Raw genomic sequence first — 21,206 nt, 5'->3', positions numbered from 1 at the left:
AAACAGTAGGAAAAGACAGAGAAGAATTTAATCACTAAACCCCCAAATTCTTTCAAGGCCTTTTCATTAATTTCTTTAAGTGATTTCTTTCTGAAATGGTATTAGGACGGAAGGCCGAATGCCTTCTCCTTCCAGGGTGGACACTGCCCAGGACCGTGAATGAGCTGTTTCTAGGTTCCTCTGTTTGTCAGAAACTCGGCGCAGACCATGGTACTCACTCATCATAACACTCCAAACCCGAGACTCCTGTGTTTGACACAATGTGAAATTCTTCGGGAATCAAAGTATCTGTTAGTTTCTTTGGCTTCAAAAGAATAACAAGAATGAAAACATTAGCCGAGTTAAAAAAAAATGAATTGCACAAATCCTAATTCCTGTCCCAAAGGGATGCTATTTATTATGAGATTTTGATTAGAAAAAATAATAATATTAGTAATATGGGACATGGCAAGTAGTAAAAAAAATTTTCACCAGAGCACACTTTGTACAAAACACGAACTACATAATAATCTTGGTTTTAGTATTAGTTACAGGTGTCCCTTATACCCTTCAGAAGTCCATTGACTCTTTAAAATCCAATAGGAATTTAAAATTCACCTTAGCAATATCACCAAAATAAGAATTCTATAACTTTAAACTGTGAATTTCGGGAAAAAAAAAATCTAGGCTCCTCTACTGTATTTTCTAGATTAAGCGAAGGACCGTAGTTTGGAAAATGGCTCAACATAAGATACCTTTTATCTTTTCTCACTAAATACCCTTTTCTAGAAATAATTAAAAGTGCCATGAAAACTGATGAGCAGTGCAGGCTGTTGTTACAGTACAATGTTGCTTTGTGTTTTGGGGAGAACTTTTTTTAAGAAGAGAGAGGAGGATGAACTTGTTCATCAGATGCTTTATTTACCTTGTGAGGCACAATGGCGCTGTCACGTGGCTGTAAGGAATGGCCAGAATGCGGGGGACACAGTGTGCTCTCCCTGGCCTCTCCTTTGACATATTTCATGTCATACAGAAAAGAAATATCCCTGAAAAGGAAGAAAAGTCTATTGACAAAATCAGTTTTCTGTCTGGCGACTGGGTAAGAATGGATAAGGTTTCCCCGGGTTATTTCCTCCACTTACATCCTTGATTTCATCTTCACCCACATCCTTGGGGGTCTCATTGCAACCGTTGTAATCTCTGTGTATCTCCCCCTCTGTTGGGACACTCCCCTGGGCCTGTAACGCAGGTCCTTCCCCTTCTAAAAGTCTCCCCTGACCATGCATTGTCATGTCACCATAATCGACGGGTTGATGATCTATCTTCTACCTCTGACTTTCTGTCAAATATCGAACTTCTTGAAATTTCCCCCAAATCTGATTTCCATCTTCATCTCTGCTCTGAAACTACTCTCCAGAAAGCTGGCGATGACCTTCCACTGCTAAGCTATCAGGTCTTATCTTCCACTACTTCCCTGGATTTTTTCCAGGGTCGGTCACCTTTTTTTTAAAAAACAAACAAACAAACTCCTCTGTCCACTGTGTTGCTGGACTTGCCCGGTTCTTTCATCCTCTCTTGACTACTACCCCTCGGACTTCTCCGTGACCCCCTGGCTGCTGGACGGAAGTGCTCCACAACGGTCTGTCCTCATCCCTTTCTTGTCCTCTCCCTCCGCTTTCTCCCTGGGCAGTGTCATCGAGTCCCTCCTTATTACCTTTGTCACCTCCAGACACAGCTGCTGTCGCCCTCTGTTCTAACTCTCACCCTCCCGAGTTCACTAATTCTGCCAGCAACACTGCTCCACTCATCAAAACCTCAGCCTCCATCACTGATCCCTTCCCATCCTTAGCCCTCGGGACACTCCACACGTCACGAACACATTAACTTTACAGCCATGCTCACATCATTCCAGTGGTTGGCTTTCTGTTTTTTGCCAATGCCAAAGTCACTAGTCCAAGTTGTGATCACGTTTTATGTGGATTCTCTGGTATATTCTACATATTTCTGCCAGCTTTATCTCCTATAGGGGCTATAATCCTGTCACTTACTACACATAATTTTCAGACGTCTCTGCCCCTCCCTCCAATTTGAATGGTATTGCCATTATGCAGTGCAAGTATGTTGGTTCACCAAAAGAAAAGAGAACGACCCCAGGGTCCAGCAATCCCATTTCTGGACACACCGTATATGCAAAGGGACTGAAATCAGGATCTCAGAAACATATCTGCATTCCCAGGCTCACCACAGCGTGACTCACGGAAGTGACGACAGGGCAGTAACCTAAATGTCCACCAACAAATGCATGGATAGAGAAAATGTAGACATGTTTCCAACAGAACTCGACTCAACCTTAAAAAAGAAGGAAATCCTGCCGTTTGTGACAATGTGGATGAATCTAGAGAACCACACGCCAAATGACGTAAGCCAGCTAAACACCAACACTGCGTGACCTCCCCTGTGGGAAGAGGGGGTGGGAAGCAGGGGAGAAACGAGGGTGTGGTCAAAAGGCACAAAGTCTCAGCGATGCAAGGTGCGTGAGGTGTGGAGATGGAATGCACAGCACGGCGACAGCACTTAACACAACTGTACCGTATCCTTGGAATTTGCTGAGAATCTTACACGTAATCTCACCACACACACACAGACACACAGGACAACTACACAGAGGTGATGGACAAGTGATTTAGCTTGATTGTGGTGATGTCACAATGTATATATTTTCCAGAATACCTCTGTATGCCTTAAAAATACACTTTTAATGTGTCAGACACTGCAATAAAGTTTTTGTTCTTTTTTTCATGCTGTGCTATCTATCACAAGTACCTAATTGCAGCATATTTTCATCACCCCATCATCAATGAGCGGACAGTTGAGTGGTCTCCGCTCTGTGGCTATATGAGTAATATTGCCATGAATATTCAGGTAAAGTTTTTGTGCAGATGGGTATATACATAGGAGCGGAGTCCCTGGGTCATGTGGCAACTCTGTTTAACTTTCTCAGGAACCACCAGACCTTTTTCCAAAGAGGCAGTGCGATCTGGCATTTCCACCAGCAATGTACGGTACTTCCAATTCTTCTACATCCTCACAAACACTTGTTACTGTCTGCTTCTTTATTATGGCTGTCCTCATGGGTATGACAATAGCGTCTCATTGTGGTGTGATTTCCATCCTTATGGCTAATGAAGTTGAGCATCTTTTCATGTGCTTCTTGGCCATTTTAATCTTCTTTGGACAAATGTCTATCTGAGGGGGCACACTGCGTAAGGACGCAGCCTTGGAAGCAGTGACCCCTCCACAAGGGGTCAACCCCATCCTTTTCTGGGAGACATTCCCAAGGTCATTGCCTCACACCTGCTCCTTTACCACTTCCAACAATTTTGTAAATACTTGATTTCCTGCTTAAAATACTGAGTGTTTTATTTTCTACATCGAATTCTGATTCAGAGTCGGTGGAAATATTACTCAGAGGCCATTTGCCTGGTTGTTTTGTATTTTACTGCTTTGCTCTGAATATTTAAGGTTGCTATACAAGTTATCTCTTATTATGAATAGTATGGATTGTGTACAGATGTGTTCATTTCCTACTGGTGCCAAAACAAATTACCACAAATTTAGCAGCATAAACACCACCAATTTATTATCTTATAATTCCATAGGTTAATAGTTCAACACACTGGGATAAAATCAAGGTCTTCAAAGGGCCACGCCCCTTTCTCCACGCTCTGGAGGAGTATTCCTTTCTTTGGTCATTTGGGTATTTAACAGAGTTCAGTTCCTTGTGGTTCTAGGACTGAGTCCCTGTTTCCTGGATGGTTGTCAGCTGAGGGCCACCCCCCCTCCAAGGGCTACCCCCCATTCCCCCCACCTCCATTTCCAGTGGCCGAGGGCGATTCTTAGCTTGTTCTCTGGCTTCCTCCATCTTTGGAGCCAGCAAGGAGGCTGAATGCCTCTCCCTTGCCTCTCCCTCTGAATCTGAGCTCCTTCCTCTGTCTCATGTCTCCAACCCATGCAAATGCCTTCCTTTTCTATGTTTAAAGACACAGGCATTCAGTTCGGGCCCATGCTGATAATCCAGGATAATCTCTCCATCTCTCAAGGTCCTTAAATTTAACCACATCTGCCGAGTCCCTTTTGCCAGGTAAGGTTCCAAGGATTATAGTGAGAACATGGGGAGCGGCGGGGAGGCCACAATATGATCTTCGCACTTACAAATCCCAAGTCAGAAGTCATTTGATTGACATTAAAACTTTTATATCTGTTATTAGCCACATTCCGATAGAGCTCATTATTTTTTAAAGCACTTTAAATATCTCGTAACTACTGGTCCTATTAATAATTATGGCCATGATCTGAAGGCATAAAATTTAGATACTTTATGACACGTAGGCCCCAGGACTCAAAAGTCAGTGGCCCAGTTTCCCGCCATTTTTTCTAGCACTGATATAGTTGAGTATTTAAATAGCCCTGGGTAGTTTTGCAAGTGCTCTTCCATTCATTACTTCATTTGTTTGTTCTAGATCCTGGGAGGTACGCAAAATGGAGCACATCTATTGTTCCCTTCTTATAACTGAGAAAACAGAACACAGAGGGACCACCCAACCCACCTAAGTGCTAGTAAACGCAAACATTTCTTTCAGATGAAGTGGTATTTCGGTGAGAAGCGCTCAGCTGATAAACGGACCACACTTAGAAAACGAGAAGGTCACAGTTTTCACAGGAAGGTGCTGGCATTTAGAATATTTTGGGGAATGATCTAAAGACCACAAATAGAATTTATGGATTTGATCTGAAACTGTGTAATCTCTGGTTAAGGAAAACCAGAGATTCAGCACTTGTTTTTCAAGGCTTTCTGCATCTTGAAGCTACGTCACCCAGCACCCAGCACTTCTCAGATGTACAAATAAAAGAGGCACTAGAGGCACTTTGCCTGTCCCTTTGATCTTGTCCCTTGTACTAGGGTACAAAGGAATGGGAGAGTAAGGGGACAAGAACAGAAGGCATGCAAAAAAGACAGCGAACAAACTAAAAGTAAGTACAGCTAGCACCTACTGTCATCCTACTGATAAGCTGGTCCCTCCTCAGAATGTACTGTGACTCATCAAAGATACTATGCACTTTAAAGTTTAATTCAGATTTTATCAACGGTGCCCCTCCCAAGGAAATCATACGAAAGGAGAAAGTGACTATCTGAATCCACCTCTACTATCTTCCTTCTTTACCTTCCAGCTCCTGTTAGTGAAATGGGATGGTCAATCAGATATTTGAATTTATTCCTACGAACAGGATGATGCCAGACGTGATCAACGGGGCGTGGAAGGGTGCCCTGTTGAACAGCAAACGGGAAAAAAAAAATGAATACACACAGCAGAGGGCGCACTACTCAAATAAAATCTTATTCTTAGTCATTTTGAGTATTTACTTACATCAAGAGCATTTGTTTATTCTACAGGGGAAAAAAAGAGAGAGCAACATTCTTATTCCATAACAATGAAAAAAATTGAAACTAGAACTATTCCACATGACAGGAAAATATCAAGACTAAGAGTAGTAGTAATCATTTAGGTAAATCACATAAAAACAAGTTAGTGAAAATAAGTATTTCCTTGGAAACATTCATGCAAAAGAATTTAATTTTCAATATAGGAAATTAATTTTAAAATACTTTTAAAGACAATCTGGAATATATAATGTATGCTCAGTAAATATTTACTGAACTGGATACCAAAAAGAGGAGTGTTCCTAAGTACTTTCTGTGTGTATATACACACCTTTGGGGTTTTAAGTTTCTTTGGAGGCAGTAAGTTTTCAGGACAAGGACCAGCGCTGGCTGCATAGGTCAGAGAAAGTAGAACTTCTTCCGGGATGAACTCATTCTGAAGGGAAGTAGGAAGGGGTTTTGAATGATCCACCATATTTTTTTTCTCCCTTAGTTCAGGAAGTCCTAAGAAAGTAATGGGAAAGAAAAGCTTACTGTGGTTTTTTTGGAGGTAGCTGGAGATTCTCAAGCTGCCTCATCAATCCCATTTATGTGTTTCTAACATATGTTTTAAATATTTCTAACATTTATATGCTTCTGGTTGCTAAGAATAGTAAGAATATTTAAAACACCAACCACCGTCTGGTCAAGAAAAAGTTACTCCTATTGTCTGTCCTACTTACACTTCCATCAGACACAGGTTCACACACTCATGTACAAAGATGAGCTCCCATTATTCCAAATTCAAAGTTGAAAAATAAATTCAGTTCACTTGCTCAGTTACCTGCCATAGCCTTCAGATGATGGGAATGCCCGTTTTTCCTCTGATGCGAAATGACAGAAAAAAACCTCCTGTTCTCAAAACCGTCAAATTACTTAATATTTTTTCTATAGAAGTTCAAAGGTGAGAAGAATTGCATTAAATTGGGGCACTCATAGAGAGTGAAAGGGATCTGCTTTGGGTTTAAAAGTCAAAGTCCAATTGGGATTGTTGGAAATGAAGAGTGAAATAATCCGAGCAAATCGGTCGGGTAAGACCAGTACAGTGTTGTACTCGGCTTGATCAAGGCAGAGATGTAAAGGTAGGGCAAATACAGGAAAGGGTCTCCCATGAAGTCAGAGAATCAGAGAATCGGGGCGGTGGCTCCTAAAGAACTCTCCACTAATCTCTGCCCTACTTTTCTGCCCTGAGTATGGCTTACGTTAATTTCCATAAGGAGGTATCCACTTTGATCACTATCAAAACCTCTCAAGTTCACATTACCAAAATGTCTGTCTCTAGAAAATTTGGGGTCGAATCAGAGTATTAGAGGAAGTAGAAAATGGAAAAAAAAGATTTAGGTGGGAATTTTTAGCACAATCTCCCCTAAAAACAAGATGTTGGTGAGTTGGAGGAAACTTTAATATGACGGGGGGGGGGGGGGTGGTAGAAATGAGTATAGCTGATTATTTCCTAAGTACAGATCTACATTTATCCACATATGAATTAAAATCATAAATAAGGAATTACTTTCATTTAAAATAATTATGAAAACCTGATACAAACTGATTCCTTATTCGGTACCAAAAAAAGTAGTTTCACACAACTAATGGCATGTAAGATAGGGTGCATTTAAACAATAGAACATCAGCCTTTGAAAAAAATTACACAGTAGTCCTTAGGTGGCGTCGTGAAACAGGGATCTGACTCGAAAATACTGTAAAATGAATGGCTTTGATTTCATTATGAGAGTATTAGGAAGACGAAGCTAATTAACGTATCCTGAAACCTCAGATTAAGGAAAACGGTAGACGGATCGTGGTTTCTGTCTATAGCCATTATTATTTATGTCCACGGACCCTCCAAGAACTTTACCTGTCTCTTCTTTGGATGCAGAGACTCTCAACTTTTTGCTCTCAGACGACGTCGGGGGTGTTTTCGGGTGAGCCATAATAAACAATGCCTCCAATCACTCTCTTTAATAATTTGAAATAGCCTTCTCGAAAATTAACCTAGACACAAATCAGCAACATGTTGGGCAGGGTGTAGGCAGAGTAGGGGGAGGGGGAGAGACCTATTAGGAGCTTATGTTAAATATCGGAGTTGACAATTCTAGCACGGGTTTTGCGTCTTCGAGGAGATTTCTGCGTTCCCTCGGGTCATCTGACCAGACTAAGAAGCCTGTGGGTGTGCCAGGGTCTGCACCCAGCCCACAAAAGGCACCCTGGGCCACCCACCGACCCCAGCACCCGTTGGCTGTCTCCGGCCTCCCCCACAGGCAGCGCCCTGGCACGCCGGCTGCACAGACTCGGGTTAGGCACTTGTCACACTGTTGTGCCTAAGAAGGGATGGGAAAGGGACACTTGCAACCCGTACTGTAGGTTATGTTTCCCGCCAGACTTCTTGCGCCTCTCATTTTCTTGGAACCCTCAGTGTCGTCATGGCAACCCAGGACCCTGAGCCCTCGCCGCTCTCAATGGGGACTGCCTTCGGCGGTGCCTGCGGAGAAGGGAGACGACTGAGAAAAATCCCAACAGTCTCTCGGGGTCTCGGTGCGTTTTAAAGGCTCAGTAGTAATAGAGAATAAAAGTGTTTAAACGGGCTGTCCTCATGGAGACCGAAGGTGTCTCAAGCTCAGGGCTTCTGCCCGCAGGCTGGCGACAGTGCGCACGCGCTGGCGGTGGCCGCGTCCGTTTCCCACTCCCCCGGGACTCCCGGTGGGACTCCCGAAGGAGGGCGCTGCGGACCTTGAGCGAGCGGCCCGTAAGAGTTTCTCTCACCCGTTTTTTCCTGCTTTGCATATCTTTCTAAAAGCCAAATTCTCAGGGAAATGGGGTAATTAAATACTCCAGTTGCCATCGGTTGAGGCTTTATTGTGGATGTTGCCATGTCCTTGACCTGTCTTGATCAAGTCTTCTTGGGACACTGAGCGCCGCCTTCCCGAGCACGTGGAAGTCATTACTTGGTCGGGGCTTATTTTTTTTAATGGCTGGAGACAGAGGAAGATATTGCACTTTAGGCAGAGCCACCCTAAGTAAAATCGCTGGGTGTTGCCTAAAAACTGTTCTCAAAAAGAATGTGATAACACATTTGCACTTTGGGTTTGAGACCCTGCCCCATAACGCCACCCCGAATCATTTTGTATGAGATGGGAGCCGTAATGCCGAATAATGCCGGTGGGGATCCCAGAGGCTTCTACATTGATAGACTTAAAACCTCTGGTTTCTGATTTCCAGAGTAATAGCAATGAGAACTATAAGCAAAATGCTGGAAATAGAAACAATCCAAGCCCTGGCCAGATGGCTCAGTTAGTTGGAGCCTAGTCCTGAACACCAGAAGGTTGCCGGTTCCATCCCGTGGATTGTGGGTCACTTGTAGGAGGCAACTGTTTCTCCCACACCAGGTTCGCTTTCTCTCTCCCTCCTCTTTCCTCTCTCAAGTAAAGGTATCCTCCATGAGGGTTTTTAAAGTCTCCAAAGACCCTCTTAATTCTCCAAACACCTTGGATGTCAGCATTTTAGCCTTAACCCCTATCTCCAGTCACCCTAATTTTTCTCTAGGTTTTCCAAGGATTAAAATACACATATATAGTTCACCTTTAAGGGCTGGCAACCATCAAAACCCGTGATGCAATGCACAAGCAGGTAGAAGGTAACTTTCTAAGTGTATTTGCCTTCCTTGCTCCTTACCAGCATTGTGACTCTATAGTTTGGAACCATAACCATGATAGTGAACTTCAGAGGTCCCAAAACTTCAACATCAGTTTACACATGGTTTATCAAGCATTTAGTAACTCATCTTGCATAATCTTAATCCTTTTGAAAAGAAAAATCTAAGTAGGGCATTGATAGAAGAAATGGAGATAAGTGAACAGATTCAAACGATACTCATAAAGTCAATAATAGGATTAAGTGATTGGATCTGGAAGTAAAAGACATCAAAGGTTACTTTTCATTTTCTAGCCTGTGCAATGGTGTGATTATACATTGTTTCCTAAGCAAAGGTCTGGGTTAAAGTTGCAGAAGTATATAACGCAATAAGCACAACAGATGAGACCATAAGACCACTGCTATTGAAAAATACAATTTAAACTCTTAATTTTGAATTATACTGAGAACACTAAAATAGAGGAAGAGAAAATGCAAGACAGGCAGGTAATAATTCTCCTAAATGGAAATGCCCAGATATGTAAAACAGTCTGTCATAGTTGTTGACGAGGCTAGTTTGCTTGTTGGTGTCAGCCGACTTCTCTGGCAGCTTAACACCAACTGAGCAGTAGGGTCATCCAGGGTGTGGCCATTTTCTCAGCAGAGAGCCAGTGTCACCCCCAAACATGCCCCAAACTGAAGAAAACACAAGGAACAGTGGGTGTGCTTGTATAGCAACCTCCTTCTTACCAACTCATTTTCCAAGTGTGCAGGGAGGGCTTACACATACCTCTGTGTGCACCTACACACAGCACGCAAAGCTCCCTGAAGGGGTCTGAGTGGCAGGTGGACCAGAATTTTTCAGTGTGACTGAGAAATGAAGGCATTAATGACAAATGTTTTCAAAGAGACACTGAGAAGCCGAGGCACTGCTCAGCCTAACACTTCCCAGGGCACAGCAGCTCCTACTGCTGCTTCCATACAAGAGCATCACTACACCTGAAACGATTCCACCGATCGCCTTAATCTCCAGTCAGTGTTCAACTCACGGAGCACCCTCCCAATTCCACAGGGGTATGCCTGCAAGAATATGCTCTCGTCTCGTTCACAAGTGTATCTTCAGTACCTGGCACGTGGTGTTGATACAGTCTAGAATAAATCCATCTTCCTCATTGCACAGTAGTTGGGCTTCTGCAGAGGGCACACGTGACAACCTATTATCACACCACGTGCAATTTCTCCTGGTATAGTTACAGGACGGCACTCTCCTGCTTTAATCAGATCCATCATGAATCTAATTAATTTGGGTCCAAATGCAAGCTGAGCCTAAAAAGGCATGACCCTGAACTTTAGTAAATTCATCAAGGAGGGGCATGTCCTATTTCTGAGGGGACTTCCCCTTCCCAATCTGCAGAGTACATCTAGAGAGTACTTTCTTGGCTGTTACCGCCATACAGTGGGTTCCTGGAATCCACAGACCCTGCACCTGCAGATCCAACCAACTGCAGATGGAAAATAATTTTAAAAATTAGAATTGCTGCTGACATGTACTATGTAGTTACCATAGTACTGTAGTACAATGTAGTCAGGCCTATGATGTTTACGTCTCCTAACACGCTCAGACTTTACCTGTCATTATTCCCTAAACAGTACAGTATACCATTTGTATTATATTAGGAATTATAAATAATCTAGAGACTAAACTATACAGAAGGACGTGTAGGTTATACACAAACATGCCATTTTATATAAGGTACTTGAGCATCTGTGAATTTGGTATCCACGGGGAACCCTGGAACCAATTCCCCTCTGATAGGAAGAGAGGACAGTATGTTTCTATGAATAGAATGTTATACAATGTCAAATCCTACTCATATTGTGTTCCTATTAGGAGATTTCTTTGGAGGGAAATGAAGCAATTTATCTTGCTTCAAAATCAGCTTCTCCAAGCCTTGTCTGTAAAGGCACACGGTGGACACCACAGCCGAGCAGCTCAGTTGGTTGGACCATCGTCCCGTACACCAAAATGCTGTAGGTTTAAATTCCTGGTCGGGGCACATACCTAGGTTGTGGGTTCAGTCTCCAATCAGGGCGCTTATGGGAGGCAACTGATCAATGATTCTCCCCCCACATCAATGTGTCCATCTGTCTGTCTGAATCCCTTCCTCTAGGAATCAATAAATATATCCTGAGTGAGGATTAAAAAAAAAAAAGAGGTACACTTCCTGGCCAACATATTTTCACCTTTTATTAGAAACCTAAGTCTACGGCCAGGCCATACCATCCTGAACGTGCCCGATCTCTAGTCTGATCTTGGAAGCTAAGCAGGGTTGGGCCTGGTTAGTACTTGGACGGGAGAAACCTAAGACCATTTCTACCCATCAGAAGGTGGTAGGCAGTACATTTTTAGAAATACCCATTCACGAGTTTTAAAAGGCCAGCGACGAAAGGAATCAAGCCACAAATAATGACCAATATAAAGAGAAGGCCCAAGATTCGGTGTCACTGCTTTTCTTGGCATAAGTGAAGTCACAAGAAGGTCCCGTCACTTCTTTGTATGTAATGCAGCTCTGCATTATCCTGGATAAGAAAGCTGTTTTTTGCCTTCTCTCTGGCTACTTTCAGCATAGAAAGCTGCCTGATATCAGACAAAAAGCACTTGCGAACATGCAATATACAGTTCACATAAATACAGAGTTAACACTGAATCCATTTGAAGTTACTTTGAAAACAAGTTTTTTTCCCCAAAATCTATTTACCACATTCTTCACCTATGCAGCAGTTTGCCTTCTTGTGTATGAATACCTTTTAAAGAATTTCAGGCAATGGGAATACAACACACAGTAGAGGGTCCAGCAGAAGTAACGCCTGCGTGAGTGTGGTTGGAGGGGTAACAACATGGGTGTGATAATGTACAGTTTTAATTTGAACACTTCACCTAAAACGTTGTACAGTGGGCTTGAGTGTGATAATGTTACGGAATTACGTGCTTGTGATTTTGTAACAAAAGATCTTGTGATAAAAAGGAGGGGCGTTATTTGTGCCGGACTCAGAATCTACAAAGTGACGGCACCAGTGACAAGACACTCAGGGTCTGGAGGGGAGAGGAAAAAGGAAGTCAGGCAAATGAGACAAAAAATCAGAAGACACGTCTTTAGTTACAGAAAAACCTTTAAGCCACCGTGAGATTCCGGTGACCCCTGTGCTTTCTCAGAGCACCGCAGACTGGACACACAAGCTGGAGACGGACAGACAGGGGAAGCTGCCCGGCAGGCACACAGGGCAGGGCCTTGCGGGGGCTCGACCTCTCCTCCCACCCAGGCCCTGGCCCCTCGGCACCAGGGAGTTCAAACTGCTTCCCTACACAGCTGGGTGCCCGGAACTGCCTCGTGTTGCAAGTTATTTCGGACAAAGAGAAAAGTACACCTACCACCTCATTAAAACAAACAAAAGAACACCGGGAGCACAGTGAAGTATCTGTTAGCTTAAAGGGCATGTTGATTGAAGAAATGTCAATGTAAGGATGTAGAAATAAGGAAGAAAGCATTTAGAAAAAGGGAGTAGAGAGGCAGTTGTACATTTTTTAAAGCTTTTATCGCTTCTGAAATTAACCCTTTTTCTCAAATCCAAACTAGCTATTAGAGTCTGTATTTTACAGGAAAAAAAATGAAACAGTATTAAGTATTTAGTAGATTATATAGATTGTATAGCTTCCCTACTGGCCTATCGATTTTATCATTTACTGATTTCCTGGACATTCAACTTCCAGTGGGGAAGGGGATGGATGAACAGAGGGAGAAGGGCTTCCCTCTCCCTGTTGCAACGAGAGTAGCCGTACAGACATTTCACGTCCTTTACAAACTGGGCTCCAAGCACTACAGGAACTTTAGTGATGTTAGAAGCTAACCAAATATATAAGCTTCACAAATAACTTACGTAAGCTTATGGTATTACCATTCCTCAAAGCCATGTTCCCATTCCTTCCATTTCTGAGCCATAAACATAAAGAGATAAGATTCACAAAATGATGTCCAAGACAGTTCTTCAATGGTGTGTGTGTGTGTATGTGTGTATATATATATATATATATATATATATATATATATATATATATATATATATATTATATACCATACATACATACAAACCGTATATAAACTACATAAATTACATGAAATTTTGCAGATTAGTAAGCAAATCACTTAATATGAACTATCCTCCATTAAGAAATTTCTTCTGCCTTCCAAGATTACACACATTCTTTAAACTGGCAGAAATAAGGCCTCGTTAGTTTCTTTCCTCTCCGTAAATTCTAAAACTTAAATAAAAAATATACATACTCGTTCTAAACACTTGAGTAGGTAAGAGCAGAAATGTATTTCTTTATAAAACAGGCTTGGGACCCTACCCTAATGCTGGGCAATAAACTGGGAAAGACATTTGACAGATGGAAACATCGGTGAGAGCCTTTAACAATCTCATGAAATTCTTGTCGGTTCCATTATGGAAAGCCTGTTACCTCAGTCAGGGTGCAATACCAATTCACATCATCCTGAGAGTCTGCAAAGCAAAGCACAGCACATATTTTTGGAAGTTGGCAGCATTTGAAATCCATTTTTTTTAAAAATATTTATTTTTAGAGAAAGGGGAAGAGGAGAAAGGGAACATCAATATGTGGTTGCCTCTCAAGTGCCCCCTACCAGGGACCTGACCCACAACCCAGGCATGTGCCCTGACTAGGAATTGAACCAGTAACCCTTTGATTTGCAGGCCAGCACTCAGTCCACTAAGCCACACCAACCAGGGTGAACCATTCACTTTTTAAAAAGGATTCCAATGAGATCATAAGGGTTTAGGTTTAAACTTTATGGAGGATAAGAAAATAATGAGGTCCAATTTCTGCCAGGGCTTGTGCTTGGCAACAACCCTGTGAGGCAGTTATTATCCCATTTTACAGATGAGGAAAACTGTGGCTCTGATCCATGAAGCAACTTCACTCAGGGGCACACTGCTAGGCAGTATGGGGCTGCCCTAAATGAAAGTCAGGGCGCACTCTCTTCTCCCTGCACCACTGGTTTTCCGACTGCGGGTGGGAGGGGAAAACGGGTGCACAAACACAACAGGCTCCAGCACCCCCATCTCTACCTCGACCAGAAGCAGCTGTACTTTACCTGCTTCACACATTGGGCTGAAGTGTGATAGTTTTTTTGTAATTGTTTAGGCCCCTGGGTTTCTACAGTTATATACGTTTACCTTCATTTCTGTTCACCACACAAAACAATGAACTTTATTCAAAATTACTTATGACCACACAAAACAAAGATTATCTTCCTGAATGAGACTTCGACAACAATTCATAAATGGTATCTGTTTAGGTTGTATCACCCACATGACTACCTTTTAAACACAGTGTTCTATTATGTTTTCTATAAGACTTCAGGATTCAATTTTTCAGGCAAATATGGTTTTGGTATTATGATTAAAATTGCCTATACTAAATGAGTCACTTGTAAAACATAATCTGTTTGCAAATATAGAACATTCACTCACCGCACTTTAACCTGTCACGGTTATTCACTCTTACTCTGCAACAATTAAAAAACAAATAGGACATTTCCCCACTCCTTTTGCTTTCAAATGCTGTAGGTTACCAACAGGTTAAAAATAGCCTTAGTTTTCTAGTTAAATTCTAACACAAGGCAACTGCAGTAAATGAATCCACCAAAAGCCAAAAAAAATTTCCATTTTCCTTCACTAATAATTTTATTCTCCTTTTCCTTGAGAATAAAAACATCTAACACATTTATGGCAAAATTAGAGATTTTAGTTGTTCTCTTGGATAACACTCCAAAAATAGTTTCTATCCTTAATATTTCTTACGGAAAAGAAAATTTAAACTTAACTACTTTTCAAAGAAAAAAGGTATCATCCAGTAACTGAAAATAATTTTAGCAAGAGAAACTGCTAAAGGGGGAAATTTTAGCAAGGGGGAAATCAATAAATCTTCCCCAAATACATTAGTAAGTAGTTTTAAAAATCACTAATACACAAAAGGAAAACGAGGTTGTTTTGTTTGTTTTTTTAACAGCCACAATCAGCCCAACAAATACAGTGTTCGGAGTCAGTCCGGAGTCAGTCCGGAGCGACCAGGCCCCTGCTGTGAGCTGCACGTCTGCTGTGCTTCACAGAAACACAGACCCGAGGATTCCATTCTCTCGCTTCAACGCATTGGCTCATTCACACCCAAGTCTTCCACCAACCTCATTTTCTCGGCTCCCTCATTATAGTTTAAATGCAGTTATAAATTTAAGTGGTTGACTACAATTTAAAATATAGTCATTTTAATTGTTAATAAAATCACCAGAAATTAGAAGCAATATTACAGCAGTCTTGTTTCGGGGTTATGGTTCCATAACAATCACAAGACTACTTGACAGATACTTAGTGGAACCTGATGGAAGATAACCTCCTTCGAGGTACACTTTTGTCTGTTCAAGCTGGATTTGATGTGTAAAAACTGCCTAACTTCATTTGGACCTAAAGTACGGGGAATAAAATAGGTGACTGAAGTGGGTACTTGTAGTATAAATTAAGTTGTGACTATTAAGAAACTCTTCTTAACTTCTTGTGAGGCTCCAACCACCTTTAAAATAACTCAGAAAAGACTTCCAAAAATTTCTGGACAGCAGGAGGCCTGCTAGAATACCAAGAGAGCCCATCAGATGGGCTATTCCAAGTAACAACCATCTCTTGAATAATTTACGTCTTACTTCTTTGGGTGGAGAGCTGAACCACATACAAGGTCTCTGACATTCCTTGCAATGCTCAATCTTTACGAACACGACCACCCCTCAGACATACAGACAAAATCATTCCGCTGCACCACTCACCACTAGCAATGGGCATCTCATAACACAGGAACACCACACAACAGGGTACATGTTCTTGAAAATGATCACACAGCAGTTTGTTTCATCGAAACCCTACTACCATTAAAAGTACAATAATCGAACCAATACAGAAGCCAGCTTCTGGATCTTTAATAATCAATATAACATTAATGGAGGTGATTAACACTTCTGTTACAGGCTTACTAGCCTGCAAAATAATTCAAGTCAGTATTTATTAGACAACAAAATAACTGTACCAAAGGATATTTTAAATAACTTAAAGTTCTGTGATAAAGTAATTTAAACGCTTGACTGATTCTGCAAGTCGTTTTAAAAAATTACTCTCCAAGTTATAAAAAGACATTTTTTTGTCCTGTGCCTTCTTTCTCTTTCCCTTCCTACTTCTGTTCATCTCAAGGTATAATATTATGAAATCATACTCAAGAATTTGAGGTGAAAGGTATAATTTTGCTTCACAGTAACCATGACCTACACTGTTTAGTGAAAAGAAGATAAAACTGGGATAGAGTCAAACTTCAAAAAAAAAAAAATTAGGATATACAATAAGATTATCTTTAGAAAGTAGGTATTTTCTCTCTTTCTACTAGAAATAGAAAAACATTCCAAATTTTCTCTTCTTTCCCAATTGCATGCTTAATCAACATGCATTCCAACAGTGTGCATGAAAAAATTTCTAAGCCAGAGGTATTTCAATGACTTCTTTGTAAGTGTTTTGGCTAATTCAGTGGCCAAGAAAACATGATGTTTAGTCTCTGATTAGACAGTCAAGAAACAACACAGATATCATTTCTGAGGCTTAAGCTAATATGACCCAGCAAAAATCTGTCATTATGTTAGTTATAAGGCTTCCTTCTCCCCCAACCCCCTGCCCCCCAAAAAAAGTACTGCTTAAGTGTACATAATTCCAGTAAATGTCCAACAGCTCAGCTCCAGACGACCTGGGAATGGGGTGAGTCATCATCTGTCGGGTCTGGCGTGGTCCGCGAATAACAAAGCACTTCATTGGTAACCGCTGGAAAGAGACACTGGCCCCAAATCAGGCAGAATAGCCAATCTTCAGTGTCAAGGAATAAACCAAGTCCAAGCTTCTAAAATTCGTAACGGCAAGTCCAGGAGCGTGGCCGGATGTAATCCAAAAATGTTGGCTTCGAGGAAAACAGAAACACAGTTTACTTGTGTGTACTGTGTGCATGAGATGGGGGGGAGGGGCATTACTGCTACATGCTCTACACCTCTTAAAATGCCTCCCGGAATTGCAGCAACCTTTAAGTTTCAAGCAGCCCCGTAATTCACAAGATGGGTCATTATCTTTATCTATAGCACAGACTTGATTTAGAAGCTTTACATGAAGATTTTTGAAGTCCAGCAAACCCTACACAATGGCACTTCTGACCCAGTTTCAAACAGGTATTACCTCTTTACCCGTCTTGCGTTTTATTTTTAGCACACCTACTTCTCACAGTCTAGAGCAGTTAGTTCAAATGCACAGGGGAAGTGACAGGAAATAAGGAGAGCGCATTTGGGCAGCACAACGAAAACCGTGTAGACAGGAGAAGCTTTGGCAAAGAAACAGACTAATTTGATTGCTGGCATCCTCAGTTATAGGTGCTGCCTGTGAGAAATACCCAGAGAGAGGTACAAAGAAGGCACCCATAAATACTTGGGAGTTTCCATACACAGCTAAAAGCCCAAGCTCTAAGAATGAGACTCTTACATAATCAAGACTAATGAAATGACAACTGAAGAATCGAGGGAACTGGGATCCTAGGCGTATGAGTGTAGCTGGACATTTTTACAAAGAGTTAACAGTCTGGAAAGGAAGAGATAGAAAGACATGTTTGTTTAGGAGTACGTGTGGTGGAAAACCCTGTTTTAGGACACAGGAAGAAAAACAGAAGGAGCTAAAGAAAAACTAGTAACAGAGAAAAAAAAAAAAGAAGAGAACCAAGAAATAGGAGAGCTCAAAGTGAAGAAAAGCAAAGAAAAATTCCAAGGACAATGCAGTAAGATCAGATAACAAGCTAATGTTTCTCTCCCCTTAACATTAATTCATCACTGTCTCTACTACTCTCCTTCCCCTTAAGACTGCCCTCCAACCCTAACAATCGGGTACAAACAAGTCTCTTGTCCCCTCCAGCCTGACTGATGACTCACATTTTTCAGAGGACAGTGCTGACGCGCATACCACTCTTGAGAATAAAAGCACAGGAGGACTCCTTGGCCTGCGAAAAGGGACGTCCACATCATGACGTTCCAAATTGGCCTTTTCCGACTGTCATTGGCGATGAAGTTGAAAGCCACTGAAGTTAAGAAGATAAAAAAACACATTTATCAAAACAGTCTATAAAGAGCCTCAGATATCTGCTATAATCGTCTGTTTATCACAGTGAGCATCAACTGTGTACATATGTGTTTTATTCTGGCCACCGGTCCTATAGATAAAGATGAAGCTTCAGTGTTGAAGTTTATCAATCAGTGATTCAGTGGAAATCAGACAGCACTTAGAACAGATGAAAATATATTTCAGGGGCTCACCATAGTCTAACCTGTCCCCCCACCACCCAAAGAAGGGTCAGTTTTTTTCAGCAGTGAACAATGACAAAGTTGAAGAATAGGGAAGCTAGTTTTTATAGTTTTCATGACCTACCAAATCAGTGTTACCAACAGTCCTCAAGACAATATCTAGTTCACTTCTCTGCTTCCGAGTGGAAGCATCTTGAACCACCAGAGTTGTGTGTAATTACTCAAAACCAATGTTCTTACCCTCTGCTAAGCAGGCACTGCCTTGAGATGGTAGTATTGCTGACGTTGAGTTTTCTACACTGATTTTACACTATTTGGTAAATTCCTCTCTTGGCATCACACTCAGTCCGCAAAGCGTGCCACGGTACTTACTTCCAAAGAACATGAAGAGCACGAAGAGCACTGGGTAGAAGAAGTTCAAGCAAACAGCCAAAATATATTCGTGCACGACGGCAGACACGGCAAAGACAGCTAACATGGCCGCGGTCTTGAATCTCTTACTGAATAACTGGGGCAAAAGGGAAACTTTAGACAGCAGGTTTTGTTTTTATTTCTTTGTTTTACCACGCAGACTGCACCCTCCCCCGCCCCCAAAGGAAGAGAAGAACAACCATCACTGGTCACCAGCAGTTGCAAGAGCAACACCGAAGGCTGGCTTCACACTCGGGAGAGAAGGCTACGCCTCCTCCTCGTGGTTTGGGGCACTCTGTGCACTCAGAGAGACCCCTCTAGCAGCAAACTACAGAAACGATCCCTGAAAGTATAGTCTGAAGGCAGTAGTTTTGAAAAAGTCAATAATTAAGCATGAACTACATAAGATTTATGATTACCACATGCTAAAGGCATCTATTTAACTATATTTACATGTGATTTCCAATCTATAATGCAAATGTATTATAATAATTATAGAAACATCTATGCTTGAAAATCCTGATTTTACTAAAATGAGCCATTTTCAAAACAATCAATGATGAAAAAAGATCTGGGCATATTTTAAAAAACATTAGTAACTTACAAGTCACTCTGATTGACAAAACACAGTTTCTGTATAATAACGAACACATCAAGCCTCAACCTTAGCATAACGCAGTATGGTACATAGGGCAGGCATCCTCTCCATTTTTACAGGTAACAAAACTAAGATTCAGAAAGAGACTTGCCTTGTCCATAGTGAAACTAAATATATAAGTGAAGGAACACTCAAATACACGCAATCCCTTGCCAATAATCTGGAGATACTGGTGACTGGTGTTAACCACGAGATTCAATGTTACACTGCATCACATTAAATACATTCTGCTCTGGGGAATGTCACAAAGAACCCCTCTCCCCTACAATGACCAACCGGAGAGATATAAATCCAAACATGGGTGTTTCTCCAGTTTTAACAGACCAAAAAAAAAAAGGTAGGGGGGAGAAAGAAAAGAAAAAGTTGGAGGGAGATGATACGTTAGCAGTGAGATTCGTAAGAAATGGCCCATAAGTACCGGATCATTTCAACTTCTCCAAATGCTTGCATGCATTCCTACTTTGTCTAATTCTATAAAATAAAATCCAGAGCAAAAACCTGGTATGAGACCCAGCAAGGGTCCATACTGGTCTAAGCAGTACTATTCAAAGCAGAAGGTTTCTTAGACCTACGGGGCTCACAAGGGAACCGAAGACACTAAGCACAGCATCTTAGTATTCCCTGCAACACCAACACTTCCTGGAGCCGAATCTCCGTTTCTTGAACACCACCAGCTGAACCTCACTGCTTACCCAGAGGAAGTCCTTGTAGGCATAGTAGTACAGCCAGTCATGCACCACCACGTTCCAGGTCCGGTAGTAGTTGGAGTAGGAGGTGGAGTTCCACCAATCCTGCGGGAAAGGGGAAGCGATAGAACTGTACACACACCACACGTACACTACACACACCCAGAACCACAGCAAAAAACTCTGAACCTTCCCAAAGAACATACACACGTAATCTCCAAGAGTATGTTTTGGTAAATTGTTAGTCCCTACACTGATGTCAGAAAAAACTTTCTTTAAAAAATTTGTTGATTTTCAGAGAGGAGAAGGGAAGGAGAAAAAGAGAGAAACATCGATTGGTCACCTCTCTCACGCCCCCAAATGGGGACGTGGCCCGCAACCCAGGTGTGCGCCCTGACTGGGAATCCAATGGGCGATCCTTTGGTTCGCAGGCCTGCACTCAATCCACTGAGCCACACCGGCCAGGGCTGATGTCAGAAAAATCTTAAAAGATATTTTGGTTATGAGTGTCGAATAGGATATAAATTTTAGTTCTATAGATGACTTTATTTTGTCTTACAGTGGAAGACACAGAACATATACAATGGTTAAACCCAGTATTCCTTTAAATAGCAATCCACAAATCCTCCCTCCCTCTCGAAAACACACTGAGGGAATTCTAAGGTCACACGGACTTTGGCATATGCTCACACTGGAGAGCTGTCTGCTGGTGTCCGGCAGAAAAACTTAAGCTGTATGTACAGGGAGTGAGCTAGGAGGTGGCTGCCTCCCAACCCTGGTGCTCCTTTGAGTATGTCGCTCCCTCCCTACCTTAAGATGAGACCAATGGACTCAGGCGTCTAAAACACACACCCTATGCTCACTGTCTCTTTGAGAAAGGAGTGGTGGGCTTAAAGGGCTAACAAAACCACAACAAACCAACAAAACTCTAG

General features: G+C 41.9%; 2 protein-coding genes and 1 non-coding gene across 5 annotated transcripts in view; all 3 read right to left on the bottom strand.

Moving 5' to 3' along the window:
- The window catches only part of AXDND1 (axonemal dynein light chain domain containing 1), a 41,675-nt gene extending 33,810 nt beyond the window's left edge, over positions 1 to 7,865 (bottom strand). The window contains exons 1-6 of the mRNA XM_053663728.1: positions 7,815 to 7,865; positions 7,314 to 7,450; positions 5,751 to 5,923; positions 5,202 to 5,305; positions 905 to 1,025; positions 219 to 304 (exon numbers count right to left, since the gene is read on the bottom strand). Coding sequence (XP_053519703.1) covers positions 219 to 304; positions 905 to 1,025; positions 5,202 to 5,305; positions 5,751 to 5,923; positions 7,314 to 7,389 — 560 coding nt within the window. The 5' untranslated portion in view covers positions 7,390 to 7,450; positions 7,815 to 7,865. The remainder of the gene's footprint in view (positions 1 to 218; positions 305 to 904; positions 1,026 to 5,201; positions 5,306 to 5,750; positions 5,924 to 7,313; positions 7,451 to 7,814) is intronic.
- A 6,538-nt stretch (positions 7,866 to 14,403) lies between these two features.
- Positions 14,404 to 21,206, bottom strand: part of SOAT1 (sterol O-acyltransferase 1) — a 48,814-nt gene continuing 42,011 nt past the window's right edge. For 2 of the 3 annotated variants that reach the window (XM_037145616.2, XM_037145615.2), the window contains exons 13-16: positions 20,281 to 20,379; positions 18,892 to 19,027; positions 18,151 to 18,296; positions 14,404 to 17,141 (exon numbers count right to left, since the gene is read on the bottom strand). In XM_037145616.2, the coding sequence (XP_037001511.2) occupies positions 17,085 to 17,141; positions 18,151 to 18,296; positions 18,892 to 19,027; positions 20,281 to 20,379 (438 nt within the window). In that variant the 3' untranslated portion in view covers positions 14,404 to 17,084. The remainder of the gene's footprint in view (positions 17,142 to 18,150; positions 18,297 to 18,891; positions 19,028 to 20,280; positions 20,380 to 21,206) is intronic. The other variant, XM_037145614.2, reaches the window with a different exon arrangement.
- LOC119049709 (small nucleolar RNA U3) lies at positions 19,082 to 19,289 on the bottom strand. The gene has a single exon (XR_005082581.1). It is a non-coding gene; the product is annotated as a small nucleolar RNA U3 (small nucleolar RNA).

The sequence above is a fragment of the Artibeus jamaicensis genome, unplaced genomic scaffold, assembly GCF_021234435.1.
Source record: "Artibeus jamaicensis isolate MK-2021 breed Jamaican fruit bat unplaced genomic scaffold, CSHL_Jam_final contig_327, whole genome shotgun sequence".
NCBI lineage: Eukaryota > Metazoa > Chordata > Mammalia > Chiroptera > Phyllostomidae > Artibeus > Artibeus jamaicensis.
This window is presented reverse-complemented; position numbering and strand designations above follow the sequence as displayed.